This window comes from Ranitomeya variabilis, chromosome 3 (assembly GCF_051348905.1).
Source record: "Ranitomeya variabilis isolate aRanVar5 chromosome 3, aRanVar5.hap1, whole genome shotgun sequence".
Taxonomy (NCBI): domain Eukaryota; kingdom Metazoa; phylum Chordata; class Amphibia; order Anura; family Dendrobatidae; genus Ranitomeya; species Ranitomeya variabilis.
The window spans coordinates 696495638-696521021 of NC_135234.1; the positions used below are offsets into that span (position 1 = coordinate 696495638).

The 25384-nt window shown below is 44.3% G+C and overlaps 1 protein-coding gene across 2 annotated transcripts in view; it reads left to right on the forward strand.

Annotated features, from left to right (window-relative positions):
• STOML3 (stomatin like 3) overlaps positions 1 to 24970 on the forward strand; it is a 45061-nt gene extending 20091 nt beyond the window's left edge. The window contains exons 3-8 of one of the 2 annotated variants that reach the window (XM_077298179.1): positions 4489 to 4592; positions 4681 to 4753; positions 6267 to 6349; positions 15405 to 15608; positions 22561 to 22695; positions 24412 to 24970. In XM_077298179.1, coding sequence (XP_077154294.1) covers positions 4489 to 4592; positions 4681 to 4753; positions 6267 to 6349; positions 15405 to 15608; positions 22561 to 22695; positions 24412 to 24600 — 788 coding nt within the window. In that variant the 3' untranslated portion in view covers positions 24601 to 24970. The remainder of the gene's footprint in view (positions 1 to 4488; positions 4593 to 4680; positions 4754 to 6266; positions 6350 to 15404; positions 15609 to 22560; positions 22696 to 24411) is intronic. The other variant, XM_077298180.1, reaches the window with a different exon arrangement.
• Positions 24971 to 25384: the final 414 nt, after the last annotated feature.

Consider the following 25384-nt stretch of genomic DNA (forward strand, 5'->3'; position numbering starts at 1 on the left):
GTTGCTGGTCTTCCTCTTCGCCTTTCTCCTTCTATTTTTCCGACCATGATGTCCTTCTCCATTGATTGCTCTCTTTGTATGATGTTTCTAAAGTAGACAAGTTGTAGCTTGGTGGTCCTTGCTCCAAGTGACACGTTTGGCTTGATTTGTTCCAAAATTGGTTTGTTGAGAAGCTATGCTATGCTACCTGAGATGCTATGGATCACCACAACTATAGGGCTGAATACTTTGCCTCTTTGGCTCTCCTCGGATACACAGAGGAGTACTGGTTCATATACCTGGAGATGGATCCCTACACCGTTCAGATTACATATCTGTGTAGAGCCGAGCAAAGCCAGTCTGGCACAGAGGTCACAGTGTTTGTCCCTAAGGCCAGGGTCAGATAAATATCTGAAAAATTATTCAAGTTTCATGCAGAAAAATTGGATGATTTTCTTCCATGCTGTTAACCATGTGCCATCCATGTGTCTGTTTTTACGCCCATGTGACATCCATTTTTCACATCCACATTTTAAAATGTAATTGACAAAATTCTTTCCTTTGTAAATAATGGCAATCTATATATATATAAATGAGTGTATGTGTGTGTATATGTGTATCAGCCATGCCCACTCCACATAGCCCCACCCAATCACTAAGCATCTTTCATTTCACCAGAGCTGTTTAAAAGAAGCTGAGCTGTGATTGGTTGCTATGAGCAAGTTTTTCCACTCCACAACACCTCAGCAGACACTGACCAGGTGGGAGAAATCTAGCATCCCCAGGAACATAAGCTCCCAGCCATTGTCTGCCCCCCCCAGACATGACAGACATGAATCACCCCCTCCTCTATTACTGCCACACTCTATTGTTACCAGCGTAGAAAATCGCATCATCAGCGGCCGCACACAGAGCCGCACTGCCAGGTTACATAACAGCACATCTCCAGGAACTCCCTGCTCAGCGCCACCCAGCTCGGGACTATGGGATGGAGGATGTATGATGGGTATATGGACACTGGACTATGGGATGGAGGATATGTATTATTATTATTATTATTATTATTTATTGTTATAGCGCCATTTATTCCATGGCGCTTTACATGTGAGGAGGGGTATGCATAATAAAAACAAGTACAATAATCTTAAACAATACAAGTCATGACTGGTACAGGAGGAGAGAGGACCCTGCCCGCAAAGGCTCACAATCTACAAGGGATGGGTGAGGATACAGTAGGTGAGGACAGAGCTGGTCGTGCAGCGGTTTGGTTGATCGGTGGTTACTGCAGGTAGTAGGCTTGTCGGAAGAGGTAGGTCTTCAGGCTCTTTTTGAAGGTTTCGATGGTAGGCGAGAGTCTGATGTGTTGTGGTAGAGGGTTCCAGAGTAGGGGTGATGGGTATATGGGCACTAGAGTATGGGATGGAGGATATGTATTATGGGTATATGGGCACGGGACTATGGGATGGAGAATATGTATGATTAGTATATGGGCACACGACTATGGGATTGAGGATGTGTGATGGGTATATGGGCATGGGACTATGGGATGGAGGATATGTATGATGGGTATATGGGCACAGGACTATGGGATGGAGGGTTTGTGATGGGTATATGGGCACTGGACTATGGGATGGAGGATGTGTGATGGATATATGGGCACTGGACTATGGGATGGAGGATGTGTATGATGGGTATATGGGCACAGGACTATGGGATGGAGGATATGTATGATGGGTATATGGGCATGGGACTATGGGATGGAGGATATGTATGATGGGCTCAGGACTATGGGATAGAGGATCTGTATGATAGGTATATGGGCACAGGACTATGGGATAGAGGATATGTGTGATGGGTATATGGGTACGGGACTATGGGATAGAGGATATATATGATTGGCATATGGGCACGGGACTATGGGATGAAGGATGTGTGATGGGTATATGGGCATGGGACTATGGGATGGATGATATGTATGATGGGTAAATGGGCACTGGACTATGGGATGGAGGATGTGTGATGGGTATATGGGCAGGGGACTAAAGAATGGACAATGTGATGGGTATATGGGCACTGGACTATGGGATGGAGGATGTGTGATGGGTATATGGGCACAGGCTATGGGATGGAGGCTATGTATGATGGGTACATGGGCACGGGACTATAGGATGGAGGATATGTATGATGGGTATATGGGCACGGGACTATGAGGTGGAGGATATGTGTGATGGGTACATGGGAATTGGACTATGGGATGGAGGATATGTATGATGGGTATATGCGCATGGGACTATCGAATGGAGAACGTGTATGATGGGTATATGGGCACAGGACTATGGGATGGAGGATGTGTGATGGGTATATGGGTACTGGACTGTGGGATGGAGGATGTTTGATTGGCACTGGGACTATGGGATGGTGTATAATCATTATAATTTGTTATAACTTACCACAGTTAGTTGCTATGCCTGTGCAACGCCGGGCTCTTCAGCTAGTGTATCTATAAAAATCAGATGCTAAAAGGTTGATCTGTATGGGATCTGGTTTTTTTCGTGCATCCATAGGCTTGTATAGGCAATTCTCAGCCAATACTCGGAAGTAGAGATGAGCGGAACTGAGAGAGAGATGATTTGTATGGGGTTCGGGTTCTGGTTAAAGTTGGGGTAGCGTTCTGGTACCCGAACCGAACTTTGGACTAAGATTCGGGGTAACCTGAACTTCCACAGGTCCACTCAGCCTTAATTGGAAGTGAATAGTAGATGTTGTAATGTTTGTCACACCGATACGTGCAATATTATTCGACCTCTTTACTTTCAGTGAAGCAAACTCACTCCAGAAGTTCATTGTGGATCTCTGAATGATCCAATGTTGTCCTAAATGCCTAATGATGATAAATATAATACACCTGTGTGTAATCAAGTCTCCGTATAAATGCACCTGCTCTCTGATAGTCTCAGGGTTCTGTTTGAAGCACAGAGAGCATCATGAAGACCGAGGAACACAACAGGCAGGTCCGTGATACTGTTGTAGAGAAGTTTAAAGCCGGATTTGGATACAAAGTGATTTCCAAAACTTTAAACATCCCAAGGAGCACTGTGCAAACGATAATATTGAAATGGAAGGAGTATCATACCACTGCCAATCTACCAAGACCCGGCCGTCCCTCTAAACTTTCATCTCAAACAAGGAGAAGACTGATCAGAGATGCAGCCAAGAGGCCCATGATCATTGTGAATGAACTGCAGAGATCTACAGCTGAGGTGGGACAGTCTGTCCATAGGACAACAATCAGTCATACACTGCACAAATGTGGCCTTTATGGAAGAGTGGCAAGAAGAAAGCCATTTCTCAAAGATATCCATAAAAAGTGTCATTTAAAGTTTGCGACAACCCACCAGGGAGACACACCAAACATGTGGAAGAAGATGCTCTGGTCAGATGAAACCAAAATCGAACTTTTTGGCAACAATGCCAAACGATATGTTTCGTGTAAAGGACAAGGTAACACAGCTCATCACCCTGAAGACACCATTCCCACTGTCAAACATGGTGGTGGCAGCATCATGGTTTGGGCCTGCTTTTCTTCAGCATGGACAGGGAAGATGGTTAAAATTGATGGGAAGATGGATGGAGCCAAATACAGGACCATTCTTGAAGAAAACCTGTTGGAATCTGCAAAAGACCTGAGATTGGGACGGAGATTTGTCTTCCAACAAGACAATGATCCCAAACATAAAGCAAAATCTACAATGGAATGGTTCACAAATAAATGTATCCAGGTGTTAGAATGGCCAAGTCAAAGTCCAGGCCTCAATCCAATTGAGAATCTGTGGAAAGAGCTGAAAACTGCTGTTCACAAACGATCTCCATCAAACCTCACTGAGCTCGAGCTGTTTGCCAAGGAAGAACGGGCAAGAATTTCAGTCTCTCGATGTACAAAACTGATCGAGACATACCCCAAGCGACTTGCAGCTGTAATCACAGCAAAAGGTGGCGCAACAAAGTATTAAGTTAAAGGGACTGAATAATATTGCACACCCCACTATTCAGTTTTTGAATTTCCACAAAAATTTAAAATAACCAATAAATTTTGTTCAACTTCACAATTGTGTTCCACTTGTTGTTGATTGTTCACCAAAAATTTACATTTGGTATTTATGTTTGAAGCATGATATGTGGGAAGAGGTTGAAAACTTCCAGGGGGCCGAATACTTTCGCAAGGCAATGTATTTATCAAAACTTCTGACGTATTACTGTGTTATTAACTCTTTAAATGAAGAATAACAAAAGCTTGATTCCAAAATGTGGACACTAAAACCAACCAGAATGTGTGAACCAGAATGTACTGTAGTGTGATAACAACATACAAGAAGGATGTAGGACTCTAGAATGGCATACATGAAAAAGGTCTATGGAGCTGATCCAGTTCTGACTACATCTGTAGCTACAGAATATCCAATGCTGTTTTATTTCCGTTTTTGGATCATCGCTCATATTTGTGTTTTGTAGATGCCATGAAAGGAGATATTGGTGTTTGTGGCTGGATCATTCTGATAGTCTCCGCTCTACTGACGGCCATCACCTTCCCTTTATCCATTTGGTTCTGTGTTAAGGTAACTCAAGTCATTACTGTAGACTCCTATTCAGACCTACAACCCAGTCATACCATCTTATTTATTATATTGTATGCAAATGTTCTAGATTATTAAGGAATATGAACGCGCTGTGGTGTTTAGGCTCGGACGTATAATCTCTGGAAAAGCAAGAGGCCCAGGTAAGCTCTGCCTGATATAATAAGAGACAATTTATACTATCTCCGTGTTTGCTTTGTATTTTAAAAAGTTATGTCAAATAATTTATTTTACTGTTTTGTTTTTTTGTGACTTTTACAATGTTCTGCCTGAGGCTAGCATAGGGCTCTATTCACATGCTGCAGGTAATGTACAGGGTCTGGTTTTTAGTCCTCTTTTTGTGGTGTTTTATGCCAACACTTACCTTGCACTAATCCTATTAGGCTAATTTCTCATGATGTAAAAAGAACCGCATTTTCTGCAGTGTGTTCAATTGTTTAAAATCTGCTGCATTTTACAACATGTTGGATTTTAAGAACTCTCATGCACATGCTGAGAAATCTGTCCGCAGCATAAATTGACAACAGTTACAGCAGGTTTGAGAGCCGTTTCATGTCAATTTATGCCCCTTATGTTGGGTGCGAATTTTGTGCAACTCCTCAGCTCCTTTTTCACAGTGATGACTTCAGTAGTAAATACGGCCGTACCATCTCTGCTGCTGGAGGTCCAAGGTGGAGATGCCTGATAGGCCAGATCCGCATTCTCAGTTCTGCTGGTTGTTACTGTGAACTTTAGATAAGACTAACAGCTGCTGAACCTCTACGGCACGGTGGGAGAGGTGATGGCAATGGCCATACATGAGAGATAAATATTTTCTGAAATCCATAGGTTTCAGCAGGGTAGGCAAGCACACGGGGCATGTCACAGTGCCAGGACGTGTTCTGTATCCGTGCCCAGGAGCAGAGGAGAGGTATGAATGGAAGTATCCGAATGTCTTGTCTGTGAATATGTACATTTCTAGTTTGGGATCTCATCTTAGGTCTGTAAACAGAGGTGTCTGTCCAGGGTATGTATTTTTTAGGTAGTCTGGTCTGGGGGTTGTAGATGGGGATCAGATTTGGGGTGTCTATAAATAAGAGCCTGGTTTAGGATCTGTAAAACCGGGGATGCCTGGTTTGGGGTCTGTAAGCAGTGTGGTCTGAGAGCTTTATTTTTAAGTGGGCATGTATTTTAGAAGTTTTTTTAGGGGCTCTGGTATACTCTTTTAGTAGAGGAGGTTTGGGGGAACGTGTATTTTATGGATTTTTTTGTTTAGGTGGTCTGGTATGTGGGCTGTGTGCTTTTAGGGGGGTCTAGTGTGTGGTATATATTACTTCTTTGGTGTGCAGAAGGGTAAACACATACATACTTACTTGTTACTCAGATCTTTTGGGGACACGTTTATCTAAATTGTCAGGGCAAAAAGCTAAAAAATGTTGTGCCCCCATCTGCCACTTCATGTCCTCACCTTTGGCCTCTCCCTGATGTTTCTCAAAACATAACAAATATAGCTATATAGCCCTTCGATGTACCACGGTATTGCAGAGGTGACAGGTTGTAACAAGCAGGCTAACCCAGGTCATTGGCACTGCAGAGGATGGATGTCGTCAAGTAGCCCTAATGCATAGGATAAATGTCCATAATGTTCTTTACTGACACTAATTTCTTTGTACACAGGGCTGATGTTCATTCTTCCCTGCACAGATAACTTTATTAAAGTGGATCTTAGAGTTATATCATTTGCAATCCCTCCACAAGAGGTAGGTCTGCAGAAATATCATGTGATGCCCCCTATGACTGTTCAGTCCTGCAGGACATAGAAGATGTGCTCCAGGTAGTGATGGGTGAGTGCGCTCAGCACCGCTCGATACTCGATCATCGGGGTGCTGGATCAAGTTGTGAGCACCCAGATTCCCATAAGAGAAATATCTGAGCCGGGGTGCAAAGAGAGAGAGAGAGAAGATTTCCGACCTTCGGAAAAGTGTTCGAGTTTGCCATTGAGTTCCATTATGGTCTCTACTCAAGTCGAAGACGACCGAGTGTCTGATGCGCTCGGTTCAAGTAGCGAGTGTTAGGGCTGGAGGAACGCACCGAATAAATATAAAGATAATAAAAGGTGCGTTCGCAGCCCGGGGTCCACCGTGCAGACATGGAACCTGCTGCTAGGTAATGGTGGCACTATATGGCAGTACTACGCCAGACTAAACTCAGGTTCCGTCACCCGGTATGGACTGATGCGAACTCTGTTGCTTCACATAGTACCAGAGAAACTAAGGAACCGCTGTGCCCTGTTAGCAGTCACAGGGTACAGTAGATGGACGCTAGTGGGATCCCTGAAATTCACCCCCACTATGCTGGTGATTGGTCCCGCTCTGACCCTCAGTGGCTTTTGAGCCCGCGCCTGAGGACGCCCTGAGTCAGATGCTGAGATCAAGCGGGAGTTCCCACCCTACACTGACCGGTTGTCAGGACTAATTAAAGATTACTGCACAGAGTACGTACAGCGCCACACTGGCGGACGCCACTAACCACCCTTACAAGGGTTAGGAAAGTGCTCTAATTGCGTACGGCGCTGCACTGGTGGTCGCTGCTGTTAGGCGCAGTAAGGATCGTGCTCTTGTGTTAAGGATAGCACTGTCAGGCGCTAGGTAGCTCCAACATTCGCGAACATCCAACAACCCAGAACAGGCATACAACCACACACACACGATTGCAGGTTTATACTAGCGCATGGCCAAGCGGCCATGCAAGCCTTTTATAGATGTAGCCTTCCGGGACCTTTCTAGTGGTTCAATCAGAGCTGCTACAAGACCTGAGCTTGTGACCTCCGACCTCCAATGAGAGGTCATCCCACGGGCATGCTCAGTAGATGGAAAGCAGGACTTAGTCCCTGGAATGTCTGCTCGCCGCTGATTAATGCTGGTTACAAAGGCTGAACCTAGGGCAGATTCCCCCTGTGCAGCAGCGGGAACTCGACACCTAACATGGCCCCCCTCCTTGGGCCTCGCTATGCTCAAAGGCAACAATGAGTTGAGGAGCCCGAATGTGCTCAATAGGCTCCCAAGTCCTGTCCTCTGGGCCATGACCCTTCCAATCCACCAGATAATACTTTTTGCCACGTACCACCTTACACCCAACAATAGCATTCACCTCATAATCGTCCATGGACGATCCCGATGTCCCGGCAGATGACTCCAAAAACCGGGACATGTGAACGGGTTTTAGGAGGGACACATGAAAGGTGTCGGTAAAACCTAGGCGTGTAGGAAGGGCCAACCGATAGACCACAGGGTTGACTTGTTCCAGGACATTGAAGGGACCAATGTAGAGAGGCACAAACTTAGTGGACTCAACTCGCAGCCTGATGTTTCAGGCGGAGGGCCACTCTAAGGCTACTTTCACACTAGCGTTAACTGCAATACGTCGCAAATGCGTCGTTTTGCCGAAAATACGCATCCAGCAAAAGTTCTTGCTGGATACGTTTTTTCGTCATAGACTAACATTAGCGACGCATTAGCGACGCATTTGCGATGCATTGCCAAATGTTGCGTCCGTTTTGCGACGCTTGGGCGTGTGTTAGCGGACCGACGGGAGAAAAAAACCTTACATGTAACGTTTTTTGCTCACGACGGTCCGGAACTCCGCCCCCACCTCCCCGCACTTCCCCGCACCTCACAATGGGGCAGCGGATGCGTTGGAAAAATACATCCGCTGCCCCCGTTGTGCGGCGGAGACCACGCTAGCGTCGGGAACGTCGGGCCGACGCACAGCGACGGGCCTTTCCCGACGCTAGTGTGAAAGTAGCCTAAGTCACCAGGAGCAAAGGTCGGAGCGGGGCACCGATGTGCATCGGCGTAGACCCTCATTCTCTCCTTGGAGGCCCGGATGGCATCCTGTGCGTGGTCCCAAATGTCACATGCCTCCACCGCCCAGTCTACCATCCTAGAATCGGTGGACGACACAGGCATGGGCACAGGGACACGCAGATGCTGGCCTTAGTTAAGGAGGAATGGAGTCTGGCTACGGCGTTGTTCAGTGCAAACTCTGCCCATGGTAGCAAGGATGCCCAGTCATCCTGCCTGGCCGAAACAAAATGTCGCAGGTATGTGACCAGAGTCTGGTTGGCCCTCTCTACAAACCCATTCGTCTCGGGATGATACGCTGAAGAAAGATTCAGCTCAATGCTGAGTAGACGACAGAGCACTCTCCAGAGCCGAGATGCAAACTGGGGACCCCGGTCACCGACAATTTTGTCTGGTATACCGTGTAGGCAGAAAACATGCTTAATAAACAACGCCGCCAAGGCCCGTGCAGAAGGTAGCCGTGGAAGAGGCACCAAGTGCACCATTTTGGAAAAATGGTCGGTGACTACCCAGATAATGGTGCAGCTACGAGACTTGGGTAAGCCCACCACAAAATCCATCGCAACCATTTCCCATGGCCTGTCTGCCTCCGGTAGGGGGTAAAGTAGCCAAGCAGGCCGTTGCCGAGGAGACACACACTCGAATATAGTTTCCAACGTCACGGGCCATATGCGGCCACCAGTATGTCCTCACCAGGAGCTCAGATGTACTCTTGGTCTCAAAATGTCCACCCACCCTGGAGGAGTGGGCCCAAGAGAGAACCTCTGGTCGCCAATTAGGTGGAACAAAAGTCTTGCCTGAAGGCACAGGCTCAAGCGAAACCGGGGCCACAGTTCTCTGGCTCTCTGTAGGGACAATAAGCCAAGGCTCCTCCTCCTCTGATGACACTAAGAAGTGTGAGAGAGCATCGGCACGAGTGTTCTTCTCCCCGGAGAGAAAATGGAGGGTGAAGTGGAACTGGGAAAAGAAAAGGGACCATCTGGCCTGGCGAGAGTTTAGCCGCTGGACGGTTTGTAAATATACCAAATTTTTGTGGTCGGTGAATACTTGGAAGTGATAGCGAGCCCCCTCCAGGAGGTGTCTCCACTCTGAAAAGGCCAACTTCATGGCTAGCAACTCCCTGTCTCCGATGGAATAATTCCTCTCTGCCGGTGAGAAGGTCTTGGAGAAGAAGAAAGATGCTTCCGACCTTGAGCATCCTTCTGGAAGAGGACTGCTCCAGCACTGACAGAAGAGGCATCCACCTCCATGATGAATGGTTTATCAACATCGAGGCGATGTAAAATGGGAGCACTAGCGAAGTGTGACTTGATAGAGAGGAAGGCTTTGGAGACTTCCTCCAACCACAATTTGGGATTAACTCCCTTCTTGTGAGGGCAACCAGGGGAGCTACCAAGGTTGAAAAGTGGGGAATGAACTGACGATAATAGTTGATGAACCCCATAAAGCGCTGCACCGCTTTGAGAGAATGGGGTTCCTGCCAGTCCATCACAGCCTGTAGCTTGGCAGGATCCATGGCCAACCCCCGGGTGGAGATGATATAGCCCAGGAAAGGCAAGGCCTCCTGCTCAAACACACACTTCTCCAACTTGGCATAGAGGGAGTTTGCCCGTAAGAGGTCAAAGACTTTGCAAACATCTCTCTGGTGGGAGTCTATATCTGGAGAGTAGATGAGAATATCATCCAGATAGACTACGACCGAGGTGGTGAGCATTTCCCGGAAGATATCGTTCACAAAGTCTTGGAAAACGGCAGGAGCATTACAGAGCCCGAAGGGCATCACCAGGTATTCATAGTGCCCGTCCCTGGTGTTAAATGCCATCTTCCATTCGTCCCCCTCACGGATGCGAATCAGGTTGTAAGCACCCCGCAGATCAAGCTTAGTAAATACCCTTGCCCCCCGCAACCTATCGAAGAGCTCAGATATAAGAGGCAGAGGGTACTTATTCTTAATGGTTATGGCGTTAAGACCCCTGTAGTCTATGCAGGGACGTAATTCTCCGTTCTTCTTCTGCACGAAGAAGAACCCAGCCCCGGCGGGTGACACTGACTTCCTAATGAATCCTCTTGCCAAATTCTCCTGGATGTACTGAGACATTGCCTCCGTCTCCGGGAGAGAAATTGGGTAGACTTGACCCTGGGGAGGCTCAGCACCAGGCAAGAGGTCAATAGGAAAGTCATAGGGGTGGTGAGGCGGAAGTGTTTCCACAGCCCTCTTGGAGAACATGTCCGCATAGGCCCAATAGTGCTTGGGGAGAGAGGAAAGATCTGCGAGTACCTCAGTAGTAGCAACCTGAACGCACTCCCTCTGACACCTACCCTCACAGGATTCACTCCATCCCAAAATTTTCCCTGTGGACCACTCAATATGAGGGGAGTGGTACCGTAGCCAAGGTATCCCTAACAGGACCTCATCAATTCCCTCGGAATGACAAGTAGAGAGATAATCTCCTAATGGGATGGCGACATAGAAAAAGTAAATAGGATGGTCTGGTGTGTTATCTGTGAGGGCAGTGTCGACTCATTCACTACTCTTACGGTCACTGGTTTGGCGAGCATCACCAGGGGTATTGCGTGCCATTGGGCAAAGGCAGAAGACATGAAGTTGCCCTCTGCCCAAGAATCCATGCAAAGCTCTACCGTATGAGTGGATGGGCCTATGGTAATTGTCCCCTTGAAGGACAATTTGGAGGAAAACGTCGCCGTGTCTAGTGTACCTCCTCCTACAACCACTAGACGCTGACGTTTTCCTGACCACTGGGAACATTTTCTGGCATAATGTCCCGGCTGCTGGCAGACAGGACAGACCTTGAGTGCATGAGCGGTCCGGGACTTAGACCCTGCTCTTGTCACCTCATGGTCTCATGTGGCTCAGACGCCTGGACCGGAGATTCCAGAGGTTTGGTGAAGGTGGGAGCCAGCCAAAACCTCTGCCTACACTGGGCTCGCTCCAACCTTCGCTCGTTAAAACGAAGGTCGATGGGGGTAGATATTGCTATTAGCTCCTCCAGTATGGCAGGAATCTCCCTAGTGGCCAAGGCGTTTTTCACATGGTTAGCTAGTCCCCTCCAGAATACAGGGATGAGGACTTTATCCGGCCACTCCAGCTCAGATGCGAAAGTCCGGAAGTGGATAACAAAATGGCTGACCATGGATGAACCCTGTGTCAATGCCAGCAGTTGGAGCGCTTTATCATGGGTGACACGAGGTCCCAAAAAGACCTGTTTCAGAGTGCTCAAGAACCACAGAGCACTCTGCACCACATGATCGTCGCGCTCCCACAGCGGCGTAGCCTACTCCAACGCCCTCTCTGACAGGAGGGATATAATAAATCCCACCTTAGCCCGCTCAGTGGGAAAACGAACAGCCAGGAGCTCAAGATGTATAGCACACTGGATCACGATAATGTCGGAGCAGGGGTGGCAGTGGTCAAACTAGCTGCAGCCATGCTAGCAGCCTGAACAGCAACTGCAGTAACATCCACAACCGAGGTTGTGAGCTCCAGAGTCGCCAACCTGCCCTCCAGCTGCTGGATGTACCGCTGTAGTCGCTGTTCGTCCGCCATTACTAGCCAGACCTTGGCGCTAGTATAATGTTAGGGCTGGCGGAACGCACTGAATAAATATAAAGATAATAAAACGTGCATTCGCAGCTCGGGGTCCACCGTGCAGAGATGGAACCTGCTGCTACGTAATGGCGGCACTATATGGCGGTACTACGCCGGAATAAACTCGGGTTCCGTCACCCGGTATGAACTGATGCGAACTCTGTTGCTTCAAAGAGTCGCAGGGAAACTAAGGAAACACTGTGCCCTGTTAGCAGTCACAGGGTGCAGCAGATGGACGCTAGTGCGATCCCTGAATTTCACCCCCACTATGCTGGTGATTGGTCCTGCTCTGACCCTCAGTGGCTTTTGAGCCCACGCCTGAGGACACCCTGAGTCAGATGCTGAGATCAAGAGGGAGTTCCCACCCTACACTGACCGGTTGTCAGGACTAATTAAAGATTACTGCACAGAGTGCATACAACGCCGCACTGGCGGACGCCACTAACCACCCTTACAAGGGTTAGGAAAGCGCTCTAATTATGCATGGCGCCGCACTGGCGGTCGCTGCTGGTTAGGCGCAGTGAGGATCATGCTCTTGTGTTAAGGATAGCACTGTCAGGCGCTAGGTAGCTCCAACATTCGCGAACATTCAACAACTCTAGGAATGGGAATGATTAAGGAGCAATCACCAGAACAGGCATACAACCACACACACGATTACAGGTTTATACTAGTGCATAGCCAAGCGGCCATGCAAGCCTTTTATAGATGTAGCCTTCCGGGACCTTCCTAGTGGTCCAATCAGAGCCGCTACAGGACCTGAGCATGTGACCTCCAATGAGAGGTTGTCCCACGGGCATGCTCAGTAGATGAAAAGCAGGACTTAGTCCCTGGAACGTCTGCTCGCCGCTGATTAATGCTGGTTACAAAGGCTGAACCTGGGGCAGCAGCCGTAACCAGCCGCACAGTATCAGCTTGAGCCAGACGCTGGGACTGATGTCTCCGCTGAGCAGGCTCCGCTGAGGAAGAATGGGAGACCGCAGAGGACATGGTTCAAGATTTCCCCTGTGCAGCAGCGGGAACTCGACACCTAACAGCAAGCACTTGAGAATTTCATTGCACGATAAACACTAGTTCCCTTATGTGAGGGCTGGATATAGACAGCATAGGGCTCACCTGTGAGATCTGTACATCACAGTGCACCCTCATTATAACAAAGCATTGGTAATTGTGAGCGGCACAGGAATAACTTTAAATTAGTGTGAACGTATTCTGCAACATTTAAGAATTAGAATAAGCAGTAAGTATAAAGTGAGAAATACTGAGCTCAGTATGTAATCTCGGACAGACTCCATATTGTTGAGTTCAGGGATTTTGGGGGTCATATCAACACTTCCAGGACTACTTATTCTTCATTACGCCGAAGAAACAGATGGACAAATAACGCACCATCTTGAGTACTTAGAAGGTTATTTCAATTAAGGTAATTTAATACTGCACAAACCAATTAGCAATGTCAGGATAGATGTCTAATTACATTTTTCTGCAATGTGATATCTTACAGAATAAACTTGGCTACACGTGTGTGTTTGGAATTGATGTCCTGCTGCAGAATAAATTCAGAGGTCTCCTTGAAGGTATTGTATGAAGGACAGAATGAAACGGGAATCATTGATGACCGCCGTTGAAGTTATCAACCAAGGAAATTAGTGCCGCAGATGAAAGACACATCATGGTTACTTCATTTCTAAGATGTGCCGCAGTGCCATCAGCTCAGAATTGATAGCAACCAGTGGGACCCAACTATACCCATCTACCCATGTACAGTCTGGCCAGAAGTGGTCTTCGTGGAAAAATTGCAATAAAAAAAGCATACTTTAGGAAACAAGGCCAAGCGACTAAACTATTCACAAAAACATAGGAACTGGGGTGCAGAAAATTGGAAGCAGATGCTCTTGACTAATCTGTGATATATTTGGCTGTAACAGAAGGCAATTTGTCCTCATAAGGGCTAGAAAGCGATATAATAAGTGTCTACAGGCAGCACTGGAAAATGGTGGAGGATCCTTTCAAGTTTGAGGGCGCATTTCACGGAGTGGAGTTGGGGAATTGGTCAGTAATAATGGTAACGTTGAAGCTGAGAAATGCAGACATACTGATCCATCATGCATTACCATCAAGGAGGCGTCTGATTGGCTCCAAATGTATTCTGCAGCAAGACAACAACTCCAAACATACAGCCAATGCTATAAAGAACTATCTTCAGCAAAAAGAAGAACAAGGTGTCCTGGAAGCAATGATACGACCCCCACTGAGCCATGATTTAATCTGTTTGGATTACATGAAGAGATAGTAGGATTTCCACAAGCGACATCCACTGAATGTATCCGGTTCCTTCAAAAACTGTGTACAAGTGTACAGGTTTGGACTGGCCAACAGGAGAATCCTCCGTTGGGCCCCTGTGCAATAGTGGGCCAGCACTCTCTTATCTGAGCAGTACTTGGCACTATATACTTTAATCACTATGTACAGACAGAGGCGGCATCTTATTTATTTAACAATCTACCCAGTTTATTGTTATGTAAGTTTGTGATTGAGGATAATGTCACATATGCATTTAGGTGAAAAGTTGGGCCCTGGTGTTGGTTACTGGTGGGCCCTTGGCACCTAAGTCTGACACTGCAAGTGTACCTAGAAGATGCTGCTTCAAAACCACAGGGCGGTCACACCAAATATTGATCGGATTTAGATTTCTCTTTTATTCATTCACTTTGCATTTTGTTAATTGATAAAAATAAACTATTAACATTTCCATTTTTTAAAGTATTTTTACTTTGTGGCATTTTTTTCAACAAAGTACCAATTTAAAAATAATTATTGTCTGTGACCAGGTCATGTTATATAATGGCCATGCCTGAACATGTCAAAAGATAATGCTTTTGTGATTATCTGCCATTTTGCATAATTCCTCATCCATGCAAGAAAACCCACTGTAGGTTCCAATAAAATATTGCTTTATTTGAAATCCATTAAATATCATCATGTCAGCACAATAAAACAAGATGGTGACGCGTTTCGCCCTTCTGGTCTTAGTCATAACATGTCACAACTAAAACCAAAAGGCTGAAACGCATCAACATCATGTTTAACTGTCCTGCTAAGATGATGGTGCTATAAATTCTGTTTTTCGGTTTCATCAGAGGAGCAAAATACGAAATCTAAGCAGTGGCTGTCCTTGTCACATGGGGAGCAACACAGCGCCCTGACAGAGTTATATTGAGAGTCTGACCTATTTTCCTAGAAAAAGTAGTGATGTTGTGTGATCCACAGAGGACGCTCCAACGCTGAGGAGTACGCGGCCTTATTGAGAGTTGATCTGTTTTGTTTTTTTGTTTTTGTTTTTAGATTCTTACTAAGGATTCTGTGACGACCACAGTGGATGGAGTTGTGTACTACAAGATTGAGAACGCCATCAAATCTGTGGCAAATGTCAACAACGTTCACCTGGCCACTGCCCAGCTGGCACAGACCACGCTGAGGAACATCTTAGGTACACAAACTCTTTCCAGCATCTTGTCAAACCGTGAGGAGATTGCGCACAACATTCAGGTAAGTCCTGATTTAGTTAATATTACAGTCATGAAGCACCAATATACTCAGTATGTGTGAGTGGTAAGTACCAACTCTCTCTAGGCACTCCTCAGGTGCCCTTCTGGGACTACTCCAAATCAATACATAAACAAAAACACGGAGGAAAAGAGTCCACTTCAACATATTTAGAGAACAATATACAAAAAGTTTATTAAATAATCAATACAAAAACAGAATTAAAAATACAAAACATGGGTGTATTGTTAATACCGCCATATCGCAGAAGACACATAGGAGGAAATGCGGCAATGACCAAGTCAGGGGGGAGTTCACATATACACCTTTTGGGTGGCAGCGTCAGCTCAGAAAATAGAAGGAATGTATGACCAAATACAATTACTACGTTCCACTCATATGGCGCAAATAGCCCAGAGTACAAAAGGTCATATATTCATAAGCACATGTAATTGCTGCTTACCCATTGTAAATCAGGTGTGTCCTCCCCACCTTGCTCGGTCCCCCCGGACGCGCGTTTCGCGTGGCTTTTTCAACAGGGTGTATCCATAGTGTGTCTCATTGTGTTTTTATATCATAGACCCGGAAGTAGAATCGGTGACGCCGGCGCATGCGCAGTAGCGTCCAGAGTGCATCGCTCAATAGGGCCATCACAGTGGGGAGTGTATGAGAGGCGGAGCTCCACCTTCCAAACACAAAAAGTGTGACACTCCCCACTTGTAAGTGATAGGTCCACAAGAAGATGTGGACCTATCACTTACAAGTGGGGAGTGTCACACTTTTTGTGTTTGGAAGGTGGAGCTCCGCCTCTCATACACTCCCCACTGTGATGGCCCTATTGAGCGATGCACTCTGGACGCTACTGCGCATGCGCCGGCGTCACCGATTCTACTTCCGGGTCTATGATATAAAAACACAATGAGACACACTATGGATACACCCTGTTGAAAAAGCCACGCGAAACGCGCGTCCGGGGGGACCGAGCAAGGTGGGGAGGACACACCTGATTTACAATGGGTAAGCAGCAATTACATGTGCTTATGAATATATGACCTTTTGTACTCTGGGCTATTTGCGCCATATGAGTGGAACGTAGTAATTGTATTTGGTCATACATTCCTTCTATTTTCTGAGCTGACGCTGCCACCCAAAAGGTGTATATGTGAACTCCCCCCTGACTTGGTCATTGCCGCATTTCCTCCTATGTGTCTTCTGCGATATGGCGGTATTAACAATACACCCATGTTTTGTATTTTTAATTCTGTTTTTGTATTGATTATTTAATAAACTTTTTGTATATTGTTCTCTAAATATGTTGAAGTGGACTCTTTTCCTCCGTGTTTTTGTTTAAGTCCTGATTTAGATTGTTTTCTGTGGCCCACATTTCCCCAACCAGTTCGGTCCATCCTCCAAATTATAGGAATAACCTCGAGCCATGCGGCACTGTGACCTATGTAATAATCCTACATAGACCTCAATATAAAGCTGTGCTCAGTGGTCAAAAGGGAAGACTGATACTCAGCATACAACATTTTTCGTGCATTCGAGAAAAGGGCTTTGTTCAAAACTATTCAGGGTGCAGTTTAATGTCACTTTTGGGCCCTAGGGTCTGAGGGGCTGAACAACCAAGTAAGGAAATATTGCAGCTTATTTCTCGATACTGTGATATCACTGTGGTCGTCAGTCATAAGTTGTGACGTTCTTTTATCCCTGTTCTGTGACATCACCTGCACATTATTCCCATATGGCAACTGCACTATGTGGAAAAACCTTTTCCCATGATTTCCTATGTGTTTGACTTCACTATGTTTGCTGTTCTTGTTTTGTAATATTACTTTGTTGTAGTATCTAACTTGTGAGTTCACTGTTGTATTATCATTGTATTGTGATTTGACTGTGTTTATAATCCCTTTACTGTGACATCACTGTGTTTATTATCCCTGTCCTGTGACTTCAGTGTGTGTATTATCCTTGTACTGTGAAATAGCTGTGCATATTATCCCTGTACTGTGACATCACTGTTTATTATATTTGCACTGTGACATCACTGTGTTTATTATCCCTGCACTGTGACATCACTGTTTATTATCCCTGTACTGTGACATCACTGTGTTTATTATCCCTGTACTGTGACATCACTGTGTTTATTATCCCTGTACTGTGACATCACTGTGTTTATTATCCCTGTACTGACATCACTGTGTTTATTATCCCTGTACTGTGACATCACTGTGTTTATTATCCCTGTACTGACATCACTGTGTTTATTATCCCTGCACTGTGACATCACTGTGTTTATTATCCCTGTACTGTGACATCACTGTGTTTATTATCCCTGTACTGTGACATCACTGTGTTTATTATCCCTGTACTGTGACATCACTGTGTTTATTATCCCTGTACTGACATCACTGTGTTTATTATCCCTGTACTGTGACATCACTGTGTTTATTATCCCTGTACTGACATCACTGTGTTTATTATCCCTGCACTGTGACATCACTGTGTTTATTATCCCTGTACTGTGACATCACTGTGTTTATTATCCCTGTACTGTGACATCACTGTGTTTATTATCCCTGTACTGTGACATCACTGTTTATTATATTTGCACTGTGACATCACTGTGTTTATTATCCCTGCACTGTGACATCACTCTGTTTATTATCCCTGTACTGTGACATCACTGTGTTTATTATCCCTGTACTGTGACATCACTGTGTTTATTATCCTCGTACTGTGACATCACTGTGTTTATTATCCCTGTACAGTGACATCACTGTGTTTATTATCCCTGTACTGTGACATCACTGCGTTTATTATCCCTGTACTGTGACATCACTGTGTTTATTATCCCTGTACTGTGACATCACTGTGTTTATTATCCCTGTACTGTGACATCACTGCGTTTATTATCCCTGTACTGTAACATCACTGTGTTTATTATCCCTGCACTGTGACATCACTGTTTATTATCCCTGTACTGTGACGTCACTGTTTATTATCCCTGTACTGTGACATCACTGTGTTTATTATCCCTGTACTGTGACATTGCTGTGTTTATTATCCCTGTACTGTGACATCACTGTGTTTATTGTCTCTGTACTGTGACATCACTGTGTATATTATCCCTGTACTGTGACATCACTGTGTTTATTATCCCTGCACTGTGACATCACTGTGTTTATTATCCCTGTACTGTGACATCACTGTGTTTATTATCCTCATACTGTGACATCACTGTGTTTATTATCCCTGCACTGTGACATCACTGTGTTTATTATCCCTGTACTGTGACATCACTCTGTTTATTATCCCTGTACTGTGATATCACTGTTTATTATCTCTGTACTGTGACATCACTGTTTATTATCCCTGTACTGTGACATCACTGTGTTTATTATCCCTGTACTGTGACATCACTGTGTTTATTATCCCTGTACTGTGACATCACTGTGTTTATTATCCCTGCACTGTGACATCACTGTGTTTATTATCCCTGTACTGTGACATCACTGTGTTTATTATCCTCATACTGTGACATCACTGTGTTTATTATCCCTGCACTGTGACATCACTGTGTTTATTATCCCTGTACTGTGACATCACTCTGTTTATTATCCCTGTACTGTGATATCACTGTTTATTATCTCTGTACTGTGACATCACTGTTTATTATCCCTGTACTGTGACATCACTGTGTTTATTATCCCTGTACTGTGACATCACTGTGTTTATTATCTCTGTACTGTGACATCACTGTGTTTATTATCCCTGTACTGTGACATCACTGTTTATTATCCCTGTACTGTGACATCACTGTGTTTATTATCCCTGTACTGTGACATCACTGTTTATTATATTTGCACTGTGACATCACTGTGTTTATTATCCCTGCACTGTGACATCACTCTGTTTATTATCCCTGTACTGTGACATCACTGTGTTTATTATCCCTGTACTGTGACATCACTGTGTTTATTATCCTCGTACTGTGACATCACTGTGTTTATTATCCCTGTACAGTGACATCACTGTGTTTATTATCCCTGTACTGTGACATCACTGCGTTTATTATCCCTGTACTGTGACATCACTGTGTTTATTATCCCTGTACTGTGACATCACTGTGTTTATTATCCCTGTACTGTGACATCACTGCGTTTATTATCCCTGTACTGTAACATCACTGTGTTTATTATCCCTGCACTGTGACATCACTGTTTATTATCCCTGTACTGTGACGTCACTGTTTATTATCCCTGTACTGTGACATCACTGTGTTTATTATCCCTGTACTGTGACATTGCTGTGTTTATTATCCCTGTACTGTGACATCACTGTGTTTATTGTCTCTGTACTGTGACATCACTGTGTATATTATCCCTGTACTGTGACATCACTGTGTTTATTATCCCTGCACTGTGACATCACTGTGTTTATTATCCCTGTACTGTGACATCACTGTGTTTATTATCCTCATACTGTGACATCACTGTGTTTATTATCCCTGCACTGTGACATCACTGTGTTTATTATCCCTGTACTGTGACATCACTCTGTTTATTATCCCTGTACTGTGATATCACTGTTTATTATCTCTGTACTGTGACATCACTGTTTATTATCCCTGTACTGTGACATCACTGTGTTTATTATCCCTGTACTGTGACATCACTGTGTTTATTATCCCTGTACTGTGACATCACTGTGTTTATTATCCCTGCACTGTGACATCACTGTGTTTATTATCCCTGTACTGTGACATCACTGTGTTTATTATCCTCATACTGTGACATCACTGTGTTTATTATCCCTGCACTGTGACATCACTGTGTTTATTATCCCTGTACTGTGACATCACTCTGTTTATTATCCCTGTACTGTGATATCACTGTTTATTATCTCTGTACTGTGACATCACTGTTTATTATCCCTGTACTGTGACATCACTGTGTTTATTATCCCTGTACTGTGACATCACTGTGTTTATTATCTCTGTACTGTGACATCACTGTGTTTATTATCCCTGTACTGTGACATCACTGTTTATTATCCCTGTACTGTGACATCACTGTGTTTATTATCCCTGTAATGTGACATCACTGTGTTTATTATCCCTGCACTGTGATATCACTGTGTTTATTATATTTGTACTGTGACATCACTGTATTTATTATCCCTGTACTGTGACATCACTGTGTTTATTATCCCTGTACTGTGACATCACTGTGTTTATTATCCCTGCACTGTGACATCACTGTGTTTATTATATTTGTACTTTGACATCACTATGTTTATTATCCCTGTACTGACATCACTGTGTTTATTATCCCTGTACTGTGACATCACTGTGTTTATTATCCCTGCACTGTGACATCACTGTGTTTATTATCCCTGTACTGTGACATCACTGTTTATTATCCCTGTACTGTGACATCACTGTTTATTATCTCTGTACTGTGACATCACTGTTTATTATCTCTGTACTGTGACATCACTGTGTTTATTATCACTGTACTGTGACATCGCTGTGTTTATTATCTCTGTACTGTGACATCACTGTGTTTGTTATCCCTGTACTGTGATATCACTGTTTATTATCTCTGTACTGTGATATCACTGTTTATTATCCCTGTACTGTGACATCGCTGTGTTTATTATCCCTTTACTGTGACATCGCTGTGTTTGTTATCCCTTTACTGTGACATCACTGTGTTTATTATCCCTGTACTGTGACATCGCTGTGTTTGTTATGCCTTTACTGTGACATCGCTGTGTTTATTATCCCTGTACTGTGACATCGCTGTGTTTATTATCCCTGTACTGTGACATCACTGTGTTTATTATCCCTGTACTGTGACATCACTGTGTTTATTATCCCTGTACTGTGACATCACTGTGTTTATTATCCCTGTACTGTGACATCACTGTGTTTATTATCCCTGTACTGTGACATCACTGTTTATTATCCCTGTACCGCGACATCACTGTGTTTATTATCCCTGTACTGTGACATCACTGTTTATTATCCCTGTACTGTGACATCGCTGTGTTTATTATCCCTGTACTGTGACATCACTGTGTTTATTATCCCTGTACTGTGACATCACTGTTTATTATCCCTGTACTGTGACATCACTGTGTTTATTATCCCTGTACTGTGACATCGCTGTGTTTATTATCCCTGTACTGTGACATCACTGTGTTTATTATTACTTTACTATGACATCACTGTGTTTATTATCCCTTTACTGTGACATCACTGTGTTTATTATCCCTTTACTGTGACATCACTGTGTTTATTATCCCTGTACTGTGACATCACTGTGTTTATTATCTCTGTACTGTGACATCACTGTGTTTATTATCCCTGTACTGTGACATCACTGTTTATGATCCCTGTACTGTGACATCACTGTGTTTATTAGATTGTACTATGACATCACTGTTTATTATCCCTGTACTGTGACATCACTGTGTTTATTATTACTTTACTATGACATCACTGTGTTTGTTATCCCTTTACTGTGACATCACTGTGTTTATTATCCCTGTACTGTGACATCACTGTGTTTATTATCCCTGTACTGTGACATCGCTGTGTTTATTATCCCTGTACTGTGACATCACTGTGTTTATTATCCCTGTACTGTGACATCGCTGTGTTTATTATCCCTGTACTGTGACATCACTGTGTTTATTATTACTTTACTATGACATCACTGTGTTTGTTATCCCTTTACTGTGACATCACTGTGTTATTATCTCTATACTAACTGTACCAATTCTTCCTATGCAGTGACTTCATTGTACATTTATGGGCTTGTCTGCAAAATTATTTGATTTTTATTATTTGTGGATTATGGTCAACTTCTCTTAGCCTGGGCCAATGTGGTCATTCCTGATTACAAATGCAGAGTGATAAAATTGTTCCATGCTTCATGTCTCTTAGTCAATACTCGATAACGCTACACACCAATGGGGAGTAAACGTGGAACGTGTCGAGATGAGGGACGTGCGACTTCCTGTGCAGATGCAGAGAGCCATGGCTGCCGAGGCAGAAGCTGTGCGGGAGGCCAGAGCCAAGGTACATGTCATACTGCACAAGCTGCAAGCAACATACATAGACAGAGCACTGGTGAAAAATATAAGAAATACACTTTCCGGCCTGCCACAATGCTTCGGCCGATTCTTTGGCTGACGGCATCTCAGGCGACTCTCCCATACACAGGGACGCTCATTCGGCCGAGCGTGCCTGTATTTCTGTGAGCGAGCTGCTGACTGACACGTCTGACAGCAACTTATCCAAATCTGCCGTGTGCGATAGACATCACTCCCGACCATTAGTCAGCTGGGCCACGTACACATTAGACTAAGGCTAGGGTCACATGAAACTGAAGTCTATAAAAATTTACAACAATTTTTGACATAAGTTCTTGCAGATCCTTTGGGCTGCTCTGCCCACTTTGTACAACTGATTGCACAAAAATATGTTTTTTTTTCACGGCCCTTGACTGTTGATCTGAAGATTGAAGTCGGACAGCAGAAATCTGTCTCGCGCCTTCTAAAGAGAGTGCGGGCCATCAAAATTTGTTGAGATCATTTGAAAACAGACCTTATAAAATGTGAACAGGGCCTTAAAGACAATGTGTCAGAGGAAAATAACCAGGTTTTAATGTTAAATGTTTTTTTTTCTATTTTCACTGTAGTTGCATAAAAATAATATTCAGAAATGTTTCCCTTTTCACAATGTCCATTTAGCCTAAAGCTAGTCTCATACTTCCATTGCTGTACAAAAGACTTTTCAGAAGTTTCATTATCATGACAGCCAGGATGCTAACACAGGAGAAACCGTTTATAATAGGCACAACTCTCCTTCTCCCCATCCTGTACAAAAACGGAGAACACATCCACATAAAACTACCTTAGGTTTCACCATTAACAATATGGGGTATCACAGCTCACCTCCTCCCCCTCCCTTCATAATAACTATTACTGAGATTACAGCATGCCCATCGTAGTATACAACCAGTTTCTAGCTCAGTCTATAGCTAATGTCCATGTAAAGAAATGGAAATGGGAGTCTAATATTACTTAGTAGCCAGTGTCAAAATTGGAAGATTTTTCTTAAAATATATATAGTGACAAAAACGTAAGAAAGATAAAAAAATGCATTTCACATAAAGAGCTGATTTAAACATTATGTAATTCTCTGATGATACATTTCCTTTAAAAAATGTCCAGTTTTTGCTTTTACTATATTACTGCTGCACTCCTGAGCTCTTTACAGGGGGGCATTGTGCAAACGATTCCTCAGGGGGCGCCATCTTTAGGCTGCTCTGTATTATTACCCTGTGAGCAATATTTTCGGTCCTAGTGCGATCCAACAAAGCATCAGATCGCATTCGGGCCAATATTATTCTATGTCCATGTCTAATTTCTTCCTTGGAACTAGTCGGTCTGACGAAAAAAAATCGCGGTATGCCCGAGTTGGATCCGATTATTGGATTGCACTTGGACAAGCAAGTCAATGAATCCATGGAAAACATTGGACTGCACTCGGCTGACATCTAAGTGCAGGCCAATTTCCACGGACTGACAGAGTGGAGAATTTTTTTTCCTATCTTCTCCTCATCCGAAAAAATCAGATCACACTGTAATGAAACTAATCAGAGTGTGATTTGCATAACTGACCCAATTCTCTCCAAAGAGAGAAAATACACAAGTGTGACCCCAGCATAGAAATAAATTTAGAGACTGCAATGAATGCTATAAACTAACACTCCTGTATCTACCATTCTAGATTGTGGCAGCAGAAGGTGAGATGAACGCCTCTCGAGCCCTGAAAGAAGCCTCCATAGTGATGTGTGAATCCCCCGCAGCCCTCCAGCTGCGTTACCTGCAGACCCTGAACACAATCGCAACAGAGAACAATTCCACAATCATATTCCCCATCCCCATTGACCTACTGCAAGGCGTTCTGAAGAAATGACCGGGACCTTATGGAATAGTCTCTGGAATATTCTGTGCACAGCGTCTGCCTCTGAGAGTCGCATATAGAAATTGGTGCAGGCACTTGGCTTATGTAAATAGTGCGCTTCTTATAGAAGTACACACTAATGTAGGATTCTGCAGTCGGTTGTTACATGACTCCTCTACTGGTCGACTGGTTTTCATTTCTGCCGCTCGGTATGATTCAGCTCTGCTATTTGGCTTTTGTAAATCAAACAATTACTTCAAATTGAGCCTAAATGGTAACAACTAAGTAATAAAATAATAAGGTTTTTATTGCTCCAATGCTTGTAAAAAATAATAAAGTAAAGCAACCTTGTCATAAAGCTTGATTAAAAATCTTACTTTTATTTGTTCTTTCTGCAGTTTCTTTGCCTGTACCTGTCCATACTCCATTATATGTGTCCGTTACTTTATCAAAGAGATGGTTGTTAATCGCTAGGAGTGGGATTGTGGTCCGTCGCCTGGAGTAGAATAGTGGTCCATCGCTAGGAGTGGTATAGTTGTCCGTTGCCAGGAGTGGGATAGTGGTTAGTCGCTAGGAGTGGTGTGGCGCCCCTGGGGTCCAGGCGCCACAGAGATGCTGCACCTCACCCAGAAGTGTGGTATCCCACTCTCAGGTAAGGGGGGAGCACTACCCAGGACTCTAACACTCACATCCAACACATACCAGTTTAGTCAGGGCACCTGGGCGCACCCTTAGGAAGGCCTCATCCCAGGCTGGATAGGAAAGGGTGTTGGAGGAGTGGGTGGGGTAGATAGAG